Genomic DNA, 15,300 nt, shown 5'->3' on the forward strand with positions numbered 1-15,300 from the left:
CGCAACCAAAAATGTTTACCTTTATTTATTATATCTCTTCTTTACTTCATTTTTCCATTTTAAATTTATTTTATTTTATTTTTTTAATTAATTTATCTTTTGTATGTTTATTTGAAATTTTGTATTATTATTATGTATTTTTTTTAACTCCGCACTTCCAATTGCGTTCGCTTTTAGTCGCCTTTTGCGCGTTCTCCTTGCTAACACGCTCGCCGCGTTTATTTTTGCCTGTTTATTTTTATTTCCAATTTTTGTGGTTTTTATTTGTTGTTGTTGTTTGTCTCATGTTTCGCCTGCGCTGTCTTCGCTCGCACAATGACTGTAGTGACATTTAATATCCGACTGATTGTGACTGGGCCGAGCCAAGCAGTTCATTGGTATACACTTGCTGCTCGCTTTCGCTGTTTGGACTGAAGTGAAGCTGTAGCAGTCAACAAGTTCCACATGCTACACTAGCCGCGCTCGCATGCCCGCCTGGCTGATGTATTTGTGATGCCATGTGCCCTGAACCGCCTCCTACTATTTGCTCTGCACATCCGCTTGCCATTTGTTAGTTGTGTTGTTCTGTTGGCTCGTAGATAAAACAACTCATCTGTGCTCGTAAATTCAACTGACACTTACTACACCCATACACACATACGTACAGATACACTGACGCTCGAGATAAAAAGTTATTTATCCCCTTTAACGGTCCATATCGAATTGTCCAAATATTTAGGTTTTTCTTCTTTCTACCTTTCAAACTGATAAGCAGATCAGTCTCTCTTGTAGTTGTTGCCCATTTGATGGGCGTAGCGAAAAATATATAAATAAATGTAAGTCCGCCAGTTAAGAATGACAAAAACTAATTTTTTTTTGGCGAAACGAACAAGTATTTAAGTTAGACAGCAGTCGGATGTTGTGAGTCGATTTTTATATCCGGGCTCAATCCCTGGGCAGTAAAGTTTAGCAATAACAGGAGAGAAAGAAAGCTGTTTGGGATTAATATTATATTAGACAGGAAGCTTTCAGGGAAACCAAACTTGAAAACTAGAGTAATCAAAGCAGCTACAGCACTGTAAAAGTATAATGAGGCTCAAATGGTGTCTAAGACGTCTCGTGCAATCCATTGGCTCTACACAGCAGTGGAAGGCCGATTACGACATACATGCAACTGTGGAGTTCCTAGAATAACGCCCACAGACTTGTTTTGGCAGTGAAGTCAACTGTTAGACTGAAGGAATCATCCGTATAAGACGTCTGTAATAAAGGGCATTATAATATACTTAGAAAATTCTCGTTTTTATCCAATACCACGGGTTTTCGAAATTCTGTGAAACTAATATTCGGTCCCCAAATGACTTTCCTTTCCAGAGAAGAGTGGGAAAGGGGGTGAGGTCATGGACGGAGGAATAAGTTTACATACAGATAAGGACACACTAGATAATGGAGTGATAGGTGGTGTTTTTCCAGTAAAAATGGGTAGCAGAATCGCCTCCCAAATATCACACTATTGCAGAGTTTTTCAATCGAAGATCGCAGCCTTCTTGTTCTGTTGTTCTGACAAAGAGTATGTATTTATATATACAGATAGCATAGCAGCTTTGAAATCACTTTAATCACTCAGGATTTCATCAAGGGTAGTAAAAGAATACCTTGATATCTTAGTGGATCCAGCTGTCTATTTCATAATAAACGTTCGACGGGTTAAAGACAAAATGAATGGCTGGTAACTGTGAAGCAGATGAACTAGCCAGAGCAGGCACCATCCAATAATTAGACTCCGAAAAAGAAGGAATTTATTTGCATCTGGCTAGTTGTAGATATGTAATGTACAAATATGTTATAAATATAGTTCAGGATCGGTGGAGTTCATCTCTAATTTGATTAAAAAGTTGACAAGCGTGTCATGAATGGAATTGGAGCACACATGCCGGCTATTAAAATTAAAAAGGGATGGCATAAGAACTCTAGTAGGAGTGCTCATACAATGGTTTTTCTGGCAAAATCAATTTATTTTATTCAAGATAATCTCCTTCTGTTTCCATACAGCTTTTTGCACGGTCCAAAGGCATGTCGAACAAGTGTTTCAGCTCGTTGGCCGGTATGGCCGCCAGTATGCCGGCGCAAGCCTTTTGAATGGCCTCTACGTCTGCATAACGCTTTCCTTTCATGGGCAAATTCATTTTTCCGAAAAGGAAGAAGTCACACGGTGCCATATCAGGTGAATACCCGGGGTGTTTAATGGTTAAAATGTGATTTTTGGTCAAATAATCGTCGTTCGAATGTTGGATTCTAAGAAATTTTTGGTCGTTAGTCAATTTGTGCGGAACAAACAGTGCAAACACCTTTCGTAAGCCCAAATGTTCGGTCAAAATGAGACAAATCGATGTTTTGGAGATGGTAAATTCCATTTCCATGAATTTCAATGATGATCAGTAAATGCCAAATTTACTTTCAAGATCGCCACCATGTATGTAGATTTATACTACATCTTAGGGTATAATGTTCTTCTTTCTCTTAGAGTTAAAAAAATGCCTTTAAAACTTTAAGATTTGGATTTATCTTAATCGAGAACATTTCAAGAAAATATTCATATTATTATAGCAATCGTTCAAGCTTTAGCCAGGTGTTATATAGGGCGGGTTAGTTAGAAGTTTCATGCTCACTGTGTGAGTACTTTATTTCAAAAGTCGCCAGCATGAGTCTGTTACTCTAGAATTGGTGATGGGTTTCTAGTCGTCCAAAGTAAGTAAATCTTCTGTTTCTTGCATTACCATAATGAGATAGGCATGAGTGTTGGTGATGGTTCCCAAGTCGACCATTGAGTACATATTTAAAATGTCCTCACCACTAGTAGGGACTTTTAATTGTAAATATTATAATCAAGTAGATCAAAAGCAACAGTACGGTCGAAATTTTTCAATGAAGAAGGCAAGGAAATACTGTTTCAAATGCCGTTCAATTTCATAGAAGAAGGAGTTCTTCTACAATTCCAGCAGATTTTGCAAGCATTTCAAATTAGTTTCAGAAATACCAAGGCAACTCGTTTGAAATTTTAAAATAAAGTCAAGATGTAGAGTCTGTCATCCCAGTTCACGGAAAATTTGGTTACCGCAAGACTAATCACTGCTAAACACTCACTAATTGTTTGTGAACTAGCTCAGTTCTTCAATTTCTGGTAAGTATGGGTGATTATTTCTTATAATTTATGTCACAATTTCTTCAAGTTTCTCTTTATAAATATAATTATTTAAAACACATTCACTTAGAACTAGAAAAGAATATTCTCACTCACAAACCAAGTTTATAGTTACCTTCCGAGAGCTTATGGTAGGACGAATGCCGTATAAACATATTTGTCAAATATAAAAATTATGCGAACTCGAAAAATTATTATGTATTAAGAATGAAAGCAAACTCTTATATTAAAGCTTCTACTGCAAAGCGTTCTACTTCATAAAGGATGTCTTTAGCTGTGAGTAACGCTTTCAAATAGCATTGTATTTTAAATGATTCGCTTGGCTTTAACACTGTAAACGAGGTCAGTTACGAAGACTCAATTCGGTCCATTGCTATCGGTCATTTTCACGGAATTCGAGTTTTGATTGAAAAGTTCAAGAGCTGGCAAATATTATTGCACCGATATGTAAGTACATATGTGTATTTTTTCCGACAACTGTTTGATATGCAACTGTTGGTGGCACGCGATTTAAGATTTTGAACTCTTTTGCACATATTTACAGAAGAAGAGGCAATCTATACGAATACTTGTGCACTGATAAGACGTTTAATGAACCCATTTCCGACATGTTTTGACTCAATCGGCTTTGAGGTGTATGCTAATCTAATAGCTTCCAAAAAATTTAATTTTTATTATATAAAGCGACCTACTAAGTTCCGGTAGATAAGTTGTATGCTGTAAGAGGTGTTCAATTTCATAGAGAAAGTTTATTTATTAATTAATAATAATTCGATTATAATCGAAGCTCTATAAAATGAATGATTAGTAAAGCAATATGGATCTACATAGCTTGCCTTTTGTATTTTGGGGGTTGAGAACAAAAATAAATTTGAATGATTGAAAATCCATTTTCCAATATGTTCTCTATTAAGACCTATTCACTGTTGCAAGCGTTTGAACCAACTGTCGAAGAACTTTAGCCAGTCCGAATGAGGTATCTCCAAAACATGGCTTTTGAACGCATCACTTTCGAAAAACGTTTATTTCTTTGTAAATTTTTTACGAACGGAAATGCAAACAAGGCATTCGGTGTCAATTCAGAACTATACGGAGGATGGCTCATCAAATCGATGTTTTGAGTGCTCAAAATTGCTGCTGTTTCTATCTACTATGTACATATGTATATCTGTGAGAGTTAGAATTGGCGTTGCAAAGAGTGAGCCGTCTTTGGCGGTGGTTTTCCTGATTTGCGAGTATTGAAAGACAGCTTGCAAAGAAATGGTTGTATATCACTTAAAATGTACAGTTCTGCGTTATTATGGTTGCGACATGCACAGTTCTTCCAAAAAGAAAAAAACAGGCAACCATTTGTATAGAAGTGCTTCGTGCGTGAACTACTTTTGTTGGATTCTACTACTAAACATTTGTCAGGATGTTATAGACCTGTTTCAAAGTACCGCTATCGAATTGTGTTAACATTTCTCTTGACTAATCGACATTAGACCTTTTTTGATCGAGCGGCAAATTGTGTGTGATCCAAAGTGAGTAAATCTGTTTAAAGGCAAATGTGCTCTATTGAATGTATGCTGGTCCCACTAATGTCTATAATTGTCTTAGTCTGTTGATAGGTCATATGATGATCTTGCAATATAAGCTTGCGCACATCGTCAATTGTTTCTAGAATAACAACTGATTTTGGGCGACCTTCTCAAAATTTGTCTTGGAGTGATCTACGAGAATGCATTCTCGGTGAGGTAATCTATGTCGAAAGTTGTAAAAAATATTAGTACGAAAACGTTCGCAATTTAATTCCATTTTTTAATCGTGAAGAATATTTTACATAAGTCATTTGGATCTTGGAGTTAACAAGCCGAACTCTCTTCTCAGGACTTAAAAAAAGAAAAAAAGAACAAAAATTGTACGAAACAAACCGTGCACACACCTTTCGTAAGCGCAAATGTTTGATGAATTCACGCACACTTTCGATGGAATTCCGGTGATCACGGATTTTGATTGGCCCACATATTGATCGTCATTTATGTCCTCACGATCACTTTGAAAACGTTGAAACCACTCATACACTCTGCTACGGCAGAGACAATCATCGGAATAAATTTGTGTCAGCAATTTAAATTTTAAAACAAAATTTAATGTTGACTCTTGGTTCGAAGTTCATTTTCGCACCGATAACACAAACAAATTGACACTCAAAACGCAATAACTTCACTTAAAATCAATGAAATGTCATAAAACTCTCACTGGACATTTGATTAAGATATCATATTCTAACGCACCAGTCGACATATAGATGGCGCAAAAAGGGGGCGCTAGATTCAAAAAGTCCTGTTTACTTTGGAATTCACCTTGTATATCGGTGATTGAGTTGTGCGTGGGAAGAAGCTGTTGGGGGAGAGGTAGAGTGAACTTCTTTACGGATAGATCAAAGCTTGGTGGGAAGTTTGGAGAAGGAACTCACTTTTAACTCTAGCTCTTGACTTCTTGACTAGTGTAATGTTTTTCAAGCCGAAGTTGCAGCAATAAGGTAGCTGCAGATTTACTTCTCTGGAGTGCCGCATCAATCAGAGAAGTAACCATTTACTCAGACAGCAGAGCGGCAGTGTTGAACTCATTAACAGTGCGTTCAGGGTTGGTCAAGAAGAACCTAACCTCGATGGCATCGAGTGTCTTTATCATAAGATTGGTATGGGTGCCATACCACAGCACAAAAGCAGGGAATGCTCCCGTTGGTAGGACCCTGTATGAATTAACATAAATGCATGCAGTTTGCAGATTTTATGTTTAACTATTTCTTTACGCGTTATAGATGATTCTAACTTTTCGAGCCCGTTTAGTAACTACTTTGTTATTGCTCAATATAATAATAATAATCAAAATTATCCAGCACAGTATGACACATTATTATTGACACTCATGATCTTGTTATACTATATAAAAGGTTTATTCTTAACAATATGGCAAGGTCTATGCTAAACACTTACATTTGTTATTGTTTTTTAAATCACTGGATTTTTATACACTTGTATAAAAATATATTTTGAAAATGTGATCAAAATATACTGCGCGTTAATTTATAAAATCGAAACTCTAATGTTGCAGCAGAAATTTATTAAATATTCAAGAAAACTCAAACGAAATAAATTTTATAATCTTCACGCGTTGAATGGTTGTCAGTAAATGTCAAAGTAAGAGTAAAAATCAATGTTTTTATCAGTTAAACAGATTGCCAAGTCTACGCCAAATCGCAAAGTGGATTGCAAAAGATAATTTTATTAGAGATAAATCTAGTTGTTTCGCATAAGTCTATGTAATTGCCAAATAATGATTCATTGATATTTGACCATTCAGTGATAATCCTAAATATTTTTATGACTAATATATGTAAAAATTATAATTGAGGTAGGCGGCTTAGTCATACACACCCCTCTAACTGCACCAACATATTAGTAGTTATTGCACTTTATGATCTGCCGTTTATCATCACTCAAATGGTTGGCAACTCTGTTAGCGTATTTCAAGTGTTTTTAATCTTATCAAACTTATCGCAAACGCTACCCCGCCCGTTTCGCCTGAGAAGAGTGCGTTTTACTTTGTGTGCAATTATGTGTGTATACATATGTATATAAATAGATTTGTATATGGGTATACTGGTAGATCTATATTTATATGACATAAAGTCGCAATTTGGATGTTGTCAATAAATTGTGCGAAAGCGTCGCATTGCTATCAGGAATTATCACTTGTTATCAGATGTTTGTTGTATTTACATATAATGATATTTATATTACGGTTATATTAAATATAAAATTATTCGTGTATATATTATATTGATTCATATTTTTTTTTTTGTGGAGAGAAAAATATAAAATATTGCATCGTCTCCGTAAACTTCATAAATTTCATTGTGGCTGGCGTGGCATTCTTTCCTTTTTTATACAAAAATTTCAAAAGATTTCTTAATTATTTTCATTCATTTTGGAACGGCTGTAACTTTTTTTCAACTTCCCTTGTTAAATGAAGCTTAAAATCTTACCTTTCCAACACTACATGGTATGATACAATGTGATTGGTAGCACTTGAGATATACATATGTACGACTGCAATAACATCTATTGACAAAATACGAACAGACTTTTTCGACTAACCAATATTTAAATAGTTTTATGAAGAACGTTTTACTTGATTAAGTGATTAAGTGGACAATATATTTAGCATTGCATATCATCTTAAAACTCTTTAGATTCACTCAAAACAAAAACATATTAGAAATGCTTATATGGCCTATCACACATGCCAGAGTATACTCCGCAGAAACTAGGAACTAAACCCGAATATAACCAATTGGGTAATGGTAAAGAAGCAATACAATAATATCAGGCAATTAAATGGAATACAGAGGATCGCATGTGCAATGCGGTTACCGGCGTATTTGAGTCATGTTCAAATTGTGCACTTAATATGCTCCTGCTCCAACTGTCGATAGACGCTTTCACACAGAAAGTGGCAAGTTAATAAATTCATATTCTGGTGTAAGAATAAAGAAGAATGGTATTTGGACCAAAAATAGTTATGGACCAAGCGAAATTCTAAACCAGTTCGATGCTAATATAAATGGATCACACTATATGGTGCCAAGGTTAAATTTCAACAGTTACTTGAAGTTGAAAATATCCTATAGACATGAATAGATAAGAAGTTTAGTTGCCAAGTCAAAAATAGGCAACAATGATATACTCCGAGGATCTATCTATCTTTCCGTCCACCAAACTCAGCTAGTATATTCCAAGCGGAAGTATTACAACTACGAGATAGTAACCATTTACATTGACAGCTAGGCGGCACTACTGACCTTGTCGTCGTTAAACACCAATTCCAGCTTAGTAAACAAATGTGGGAAAGTATAAGGCTCAACACCACATGTTCATAATTTCGGCTTCCGGAGACAGATAAAATTTTGACAACAAAAACGCAGACTAGTTGGCTAAATCAGAAGCCTACCTAAATGAATCCGAAACGGATATAATACCTTCTTCCCATGCAACGAACAAGAAGGAGCTCAATGCAAACAAATAGTTCCGAATACATGGAAATCTACAACTAAATGTAGGATAGTGGAACATGCGCTAAAACAGTGAATGCCCTGTAACAACACTTACCGCAGCTGCGAGCTCAAAGCAAACGAGGAAACTGTAACAAACTTCCTCTGTGAGTACACAGCTATATTAAAAACCCGACGTAGAAGTATTGAAATCCATGAGATATCAAACTTTGAATGTCGGGGAAACGTAGTTTTGAGGACACGAAAAAGTTCACAACAATGAAGCGTGATATCAAGATATAAAGGACCTACTTTAGTATATTAAAATGGCGTATATAGTGCTAATTGAACCCGAAGTGGCTGCACTCTTACCTAACTACCAACCTGAAAACATGTAAAATATATCGAAATAAAATTATTTATTTACATAATTTATGGATTTTATATTTAATGTGAGATCCAACGAGCTTAGCCTTGGCCCTTCTCTGGTGTATCGGCGTTTATTTATTAAAAATTTTGAATTTTTTTACTGATTCATCTAGTTGACCTTCAGTGGCTTCAAATGAATAGTAAATCAGCGCTAAAAGAATGGTCTGAAAACTGTATGTAACCATATCAAATAGCGACTCAAAAATAAGCACTCAGTAGGATATCATTTTGACTGGTTCAAAGAAAACCGGTTAAGTAAGTCGAAATACATATGTCAAAGAACTCATAAATGTAGCAATAAATATTAGCATGGGAACCATCTGGGAAGATCAATCCAAATAAAATATCATCTAAGAATGAAATGAGTCTCCGCAAGACTCTAACTACTTCTTTGTATGCCCACTAAATGCCAAACATCCAACACCGCTCTCTCTTTATAGTCCGAGTCCGTCAAAACAATATGTTGAAAATCAGGCGAAAATCAATTTGAACTTAACACTCAAACGGGAAATATATATTTCAGTCCATATGAAAAGGTTACTTTGAAATTTAATTGAATATTAGAAAATTATGAACGAAATGAAAGCCTTAAAGTTAGCACATCTTTGTTTATCTCAATTAAGACACTGAAACATCATTGAGCTCTATTCGGAGTAATTATGACTCAAATGGCAAGTGACCAGATAACATCATCGATTTATAAGTGATTTTATATGTGATTACCCAAAATATTTTCGTGAGCGTTCCGCTTACCGTGTCGCATTAGTACGCTATGCTGTGGATTACGAATGATACGTATTTGTCGGTCAGTGTTTTGTGGTTCACCAAATTCACCGCCAATATCTTTGGGCAATTGCCACAGGGCGCTACGTTCCTCGAGATGATCGCGTGGAAAGTAAAGCGGCGCTAGCACTTCATAAATGCCACGTTCGTGTGCGCTAACACACAATATCACAATTTGCGTTTGATATTTATCTAAAAATCGACGAATTGTACCTGAAAACAGTAAACGAAGACACCATTAATATGCTATAGAAAAGGTTGTTTGAGGAATAATTACGCAATGCTATGTGGGCAGCTAAGTCGGCTGGGAAACTACTCTGATTGGCACTTAAGTTGCTGATAGCGATTGTACGCAGATTTAGTTCCTTAGCTTTATACAAAGCATTTCTGCAAAAGGAAAATAATAATACAATTATATTTAATATTTTGAAAATTAAAAAAGTAAACTGCAAAAGTTTGTTTAAAAATAGATTTAAGGTGTTCTGTAGTTGAGGAGTTAAGTCTATCACTATATTACCATATACCAAGGACCATCGCCTCAATAGCACATAGCATGGTTAGGTTAGGTGGAGGTTAGGTCAGTCGTTGTGACATTGGTGAGACACAATAGAACTTAGGTAGCGGTGCAATCCTCATTTATTTATCTAATAAGTCAAAGCAACAGAGCTCTCCATTTAAACATGGCCCCTTTAATCACAAATTCATTTATCAATGATATTTTTTGTAAGAAGATGTTCAGCAATGCGCTATCGTCAGACAAGTGATTGTTTTCCACTGCCAATGAAATTTCAAAGGATACCACAGTTACCAGAGACCGACTGAAGACAGTTCACGCCGGTTACAGTTGATAGGTATCCAGCTAAGTTTTGACGCGTAAGTGGAAATATGGGTCAAAACACATGTATTAAAATACCAAAGGAGCCGGGGTCTCCAGTAAAAAGTCTCGTAAAGAGGGTAGCATTTTCAACGAGCTTTAATATTTCTAAAACAAACACAGGAGCATGGTCCAGGTGAAAACATTAGCACTGCTACAGCTAAGGCTAGCTCCAGGAAGGCGACATTATCACCGGTAACTGAAACTAAGCCAGAGTAACTAGAGCCTGCCTGCAAAGCAGCCGTAAAAAGAGGATACTACAAGTAAAAGTGATTCTGCTGGTGGTGTATCTGCCGAAAAGGCCGAAGACCTAGAAAAAAAAGGTATGCGGTGAAGCATCGTGCTGGCAATCTGTTCAGAAGGGTACGGCTATAGTCAAAGTTGGGAAACTACTACATATATCCCAAAGGCAGCTTTCTGGTGGATAGAAATATCCGTCCAGGCCAAGGGCAAGGGTTTGGAACATAGCCACATCATCACAGCTGTGCCAGGTAATGAGCTAATTAGAGCCTACAATTCGAATTTGCCAATGGTCGGGAGGAAATTCGCAAGGACCTTGGAGGACAATAAAATATGTCGTGCAGACGAAAAGGACCCCGTGACAGATGACTCTGTTATTAAGAAATTAATACATCGAGTTCAGCTATGGATACACAAAGATCAAAATTATGACAAACAAATCGGACATCGATACTATGCCTATGGAGTCCTTGACTGATGTCGAAAGTATCTAGCAAGGTGAGTATTTTTCAAGGTGTGAATTAGTGAACAGACTCTTAACAGTTATAAGAGTGAAATCTTTATAAGCGTATATCTGGCAGATCTTTTACTACGGGTCCCAAAGTAGCCACAAAATAGCGCATATTTCCATAACCGACAAACAAGACTCGAACTACGCTTTCGTAAACCATTACCATTACCCATTGCACACTTTACCTGTAAGAGTAATGCAATGTATTTTCAGCAGCACTTTTGAATGTCTCCTTCACAGCTGGTCCGACGGTGTGTATCACAAATTTGGCTGGTAAATTGTAGCCACGCGTAACGCACACCTCGCCAGTTCGGCACTCTACAAATGAAGAGGAAACGAAGTATTAATTTTTGAAGATTTAAAATGCTTAAAGTACTCACCTTTTAGGTTATTGCTTAATTCTTCCTTTAATTGATTACCGGCAGCGGCATAAATGCGTTCGGCAAGTGGATTAGTCTCGTTTTGTGTCTCCTCGATAGTATTTGTGATGGCGTTCACTTCGAGTGTGGTTACATCGCCCTCCCTGTGATGAGAATACAAATAAGGGTACTTTTATAACGATGTAATTAAATGATGTAATTGAGAATTACCACAACAAAAAGCGATTATTAACATCTTTTGATAACGGAAATGGACTGCAATTGTGACGTGGTCCGCCCAAAGTAGAGTAGTCCGTTATTGGCAGACGGGTATCTGTCTTCTCTGAGCCACCCCAGACTGAGAGTGTGTCAAATTTTACTTTCTGCTCCGGTTTTTGGTGGTGGTGGTTGGAGGCGATTGGTGGAGGTGAGCATGTAAGTGGAAGAGAAATGAAAACAATCGTTAATTGTTTATTAACGTCGCTGCATTGATGCCAACATGCGCTCGCATATACTAGTAGACATTTGTATGAATTACTGGTGAAGGCGTCGATTACTTACGCACAATGACGAGTCTGTCGACGTCTTACAATCCTCATTGGAATTGGAATCAAGGCGCATGTCTCTGCAAAGGAAGAAGTGACGTGCAAAGGTATTTCATTAGCGATATTACAAGCATACTTATGTGTGTGTATGTGTATGTATATGCATTAAATTGCTTTTAAGTTACTAGATATGATATAAGACAAGCGCTATTGATTGGGAAATACGTGTACGCACGCGAGGAAAAGTTTTCAAGGTAAAATTTTTTATTATTATTTTTATTTTCTTATTATTATTTTTTGCGTTTATTTATTTTTGGGATGGCCAGGAAGTTGTGCAGCTACAAAATATTTTCAGTTTATTTTCCTCCTCTATTTTTAGCTATAGACATTTAATTGTGACTTTGGATATGTGTTTGGGGAGTTTCGGCGGAGGTCGTTTGTTTTTGTTGTTCTATCGGTTATTTTACCATTTATAACTTTTTGGCTTTTCTGTGGTGTACAAGTGTGTAATTTCAAGCGCCTTGGGTGTTAACAACTCATGTTTTCAAGCGTTTGTTTGAACACCGGCAAAATGTATGCTTTAAATTTGGCTGACACTCAAAAACTACGTCATCGAAATCGAGTTGACAAAAACTACTTTAAACATGAGAAAGTATTTGATGAAGTGACAAGTTCAGGTCCAGGATCACATATCTTTATCTTTATATATAAAAATCACTTGTCACATTGTTTGTCTGCGATGTACTCCTAAGCGACTAAACCGATTTTAGCAAAATTTAGCACACTGTGTTCAGTTCGAACCAACTTAGAAAATAGGATAGTAAAAAAAAAAAAAAAAAATCATACAAAAAAGATATCGTGATAGCTCTAATAAGTGGACGCTCTATTACATAATCATTGACTCGGGCTGGTCCCACAATTAGTTGATGTTAAGTACAATCTATTAAGCGGACCACTCTATTAGCTGAACAGAAGCGCTGGTAACCAGATCCGGATCCACTAGTAGCAAAATATATTTGGTATCCAATGAACTGAAGGCTACTAGACTACAGGCGTACTCGTTATCAATGGCATTGCGTTACTTTGTGATAAGACTAGTTTGGGTGCCGAGCCACAGCGGTATTGCAGGTTATTGTAAATCTGCTGAGCTGGCAATAAAAGGTATCCCAGTCACGCTGTCAATAGAATAGCAACTGTTCGATGCTCCCCGCTTCCCTTCTGATATGCTACTAAATAACTAGGCTTCGTTGGAACTTGACCAGCACTCGGCTAGCATTGGCTACTGCGCTGTCGTGAGAACCTTTTGCCCAAGATCGATCGAAAGAGATTCAGTGAGCTCTTTGCCCTCAACAAGGCTAACCTTTCCTTAGATGTCCGGGTTCTGAAAGCCATTGCCCTATCGACCGCCATGTCGTACGTTTGGGTATTGAAGAAGACAAGGTGAAAATACCTCAACCTTTCCTTATTGATTGTCTCGCGTTTGGGAGGTCATGCCTTAAACACTTGGGAGCTCATAGTTTCAGATGCCCCAACGAACTGATGGGAATAGAAATTAAACGCCCAGACAATTTTGTATTATCCTTTTCTATTTTATAAAATTTCGATCTTCACAGGGGTTCTATTTTTATGGGTAATACCGCATATAGTAGTCCAAGTGCGATCTCTGAATCAGCTATCTAGTTAGGTTAGATCAAATGCCAGGTGTAGCGATAACATAATCCACTAAGCGAATTTTTGTTAATATTTTGTCAGTAGTTTCGCAGCCCGACCGAAAGCAAACATAAGATTACAGAGCTTTTATTCAAAAATGCGGCTACTTTTCGCCTGCTAATACCAAAGCTATAAGAACATATTTAACGAAAAGCTTTAAGCTTTTAGAGCCAAGTTAAGTTAAATTCTAAATTTTTCGTAGAATGCTTTTATTAATATTATTATTTGCATTAATGTTGAGACCACTGCAATAAAAAAGTTTTTCAACTTCAATTTCATTCAGTTTACTACTGCATTAGCGCACTTCAAACAATGGTAATTAGCTTGATTAAAAGTGCTGCATATCAGGAAAGTTGTGTGTAGACATAACCACTATAATAAATTTTAATAAGTCTGGACATTAAATGAATTAAAAATGTGCGACGAAATTGACATGCGTTTATGGCGCAAGTTTATGGGTTCGTTGATATACTGACTAACGGTATACTAGCATATTCATAGAAAAAAACTCTTGCAATGACTTTGAGGTTATGTTGAATGTTCGAAATATTTAGTATTGCTGAAGTACCATATGACCATCAAAAAAACTAATGAGCTAATTGCTGCGAATAGTAAAAGTACGGCGATACATTGGTTTCTTGACAATATTTTAAGGAAAAAGTCAAAAAAGATGATTAACAAAATTAGGTATTGAGTATAGTATTATAATTTAATTAAAATAATACAAAGAGCGATCCGTTAATCTGGTTTAAGGGCAGGTATATAGACGGACAGAGTGACGGACATGTATAAATCGAGCCAGATTTTTGGTTTCGTCGATTTCACGCCGTACGCAGTAACTCGAACTGACGGATGAAACGACTTGGCGCATTTTGCGTCGAGATCTCAAATTTAAAGCGTTCTTGAAAAGTTCCAAGAAGATCCGAAGTTTTCGTCGCAAATATTTTTGAGGTCCATTTCTGATTCGTAAACAAGAAAAATAACCGTATTTGGGACAAAAAGCAACCTGAAGATATTCGAGAGCAGAAATTTTATACAGAAAAAAATGGCGACCGTTATCGCGCCACGATATCCAACTATTTGATGCCTGAAATTGAAGCTTGTGATCTCAGCGACATTTTTTTTCAACAAGACGGTGCCGTTTCCCACCAAGATCGTGTGATATCACAACGTTAAACGTTTTCCTGTTGGGATATGTAAAGTCTAAAGTCTATGCGGACAAACCCGCTTTGATTGAGGCTTTAAAGCAAAACATCACTCGAGTCATTCGCCAATTACCAGTCGAAACGCTCAAATGAGTCATAAAAAATTGGACTCAACGAATTGCCCATCTGAGACGTAGTTGCGGTCAACATTTGAAGAAAATGAAGGCGAAAGAATGTTCTTTCGAATGATAATAAAAATTCACCATTAAATTTTAATTTCCTGTGTTTTTTCTTTAAATGTATGTATGTTTTTTTTTTTTTTTTACAAAGTACGAAGCTTTGAAGTGGATCACCCTATATATGTACGTTCGAATATGTACGTTCGAATATGTATGCATGTATGCATACGTTTATTATACTCTCGCAACAAAGTTGCTAAAGAGAGTATTATAGTTTTGTTCACATAACGGTTGTTTGTAAGTCCT

At 36.6% G+C, this 15,300-nt stretch overlaps 1 protein-coding gene across 1 annotated transcript in view; it reads right to left on the bottom strand.

Annotated features, from left to right (window-relative positions):
- LOC108965279 (protein GDAP2 homolog) overlaps positions 1-15,300 on the bottom strand; it is a gene marked incomplete in the record, with an annotated part of 86,574 nt that overhangs the window by 36,912 nt on the left and 34,362 nt on the right. The window contains 6 exon segments of the mRNA XM_018927573.1: positions 9,402-9,644; positions 9,709-9,818; positions 11,242-11,374; positions 11,437-11,579; positions 11,647-11,798; positions 11,977-12,040. Coding sequence (XP_018783118.1) covers positions 9,402-9,644; positions 9,709-9,818; positions 11,242-11,374; positions 11,437-11,579; positions 11,647-11,798; positions 11,977-12,036 — 841 coding nt within the window.

Source organism: Bactrocera latifrons, unplaced genomic scaffold, assembly GCF_001853355.1.
Source record: "Bactrocera latifrons isolate USDA-ARS-PBARC rearing strain unplaced genomic scaffold, ASM185335v1 scaffold_138, whole genome shotgun sequence".
NCBI lineage: Eukaryota > Metazoa > Arthropoda > Insecta > Diptera > Tephritidae > Bactrocera > Bactrocera latifrons.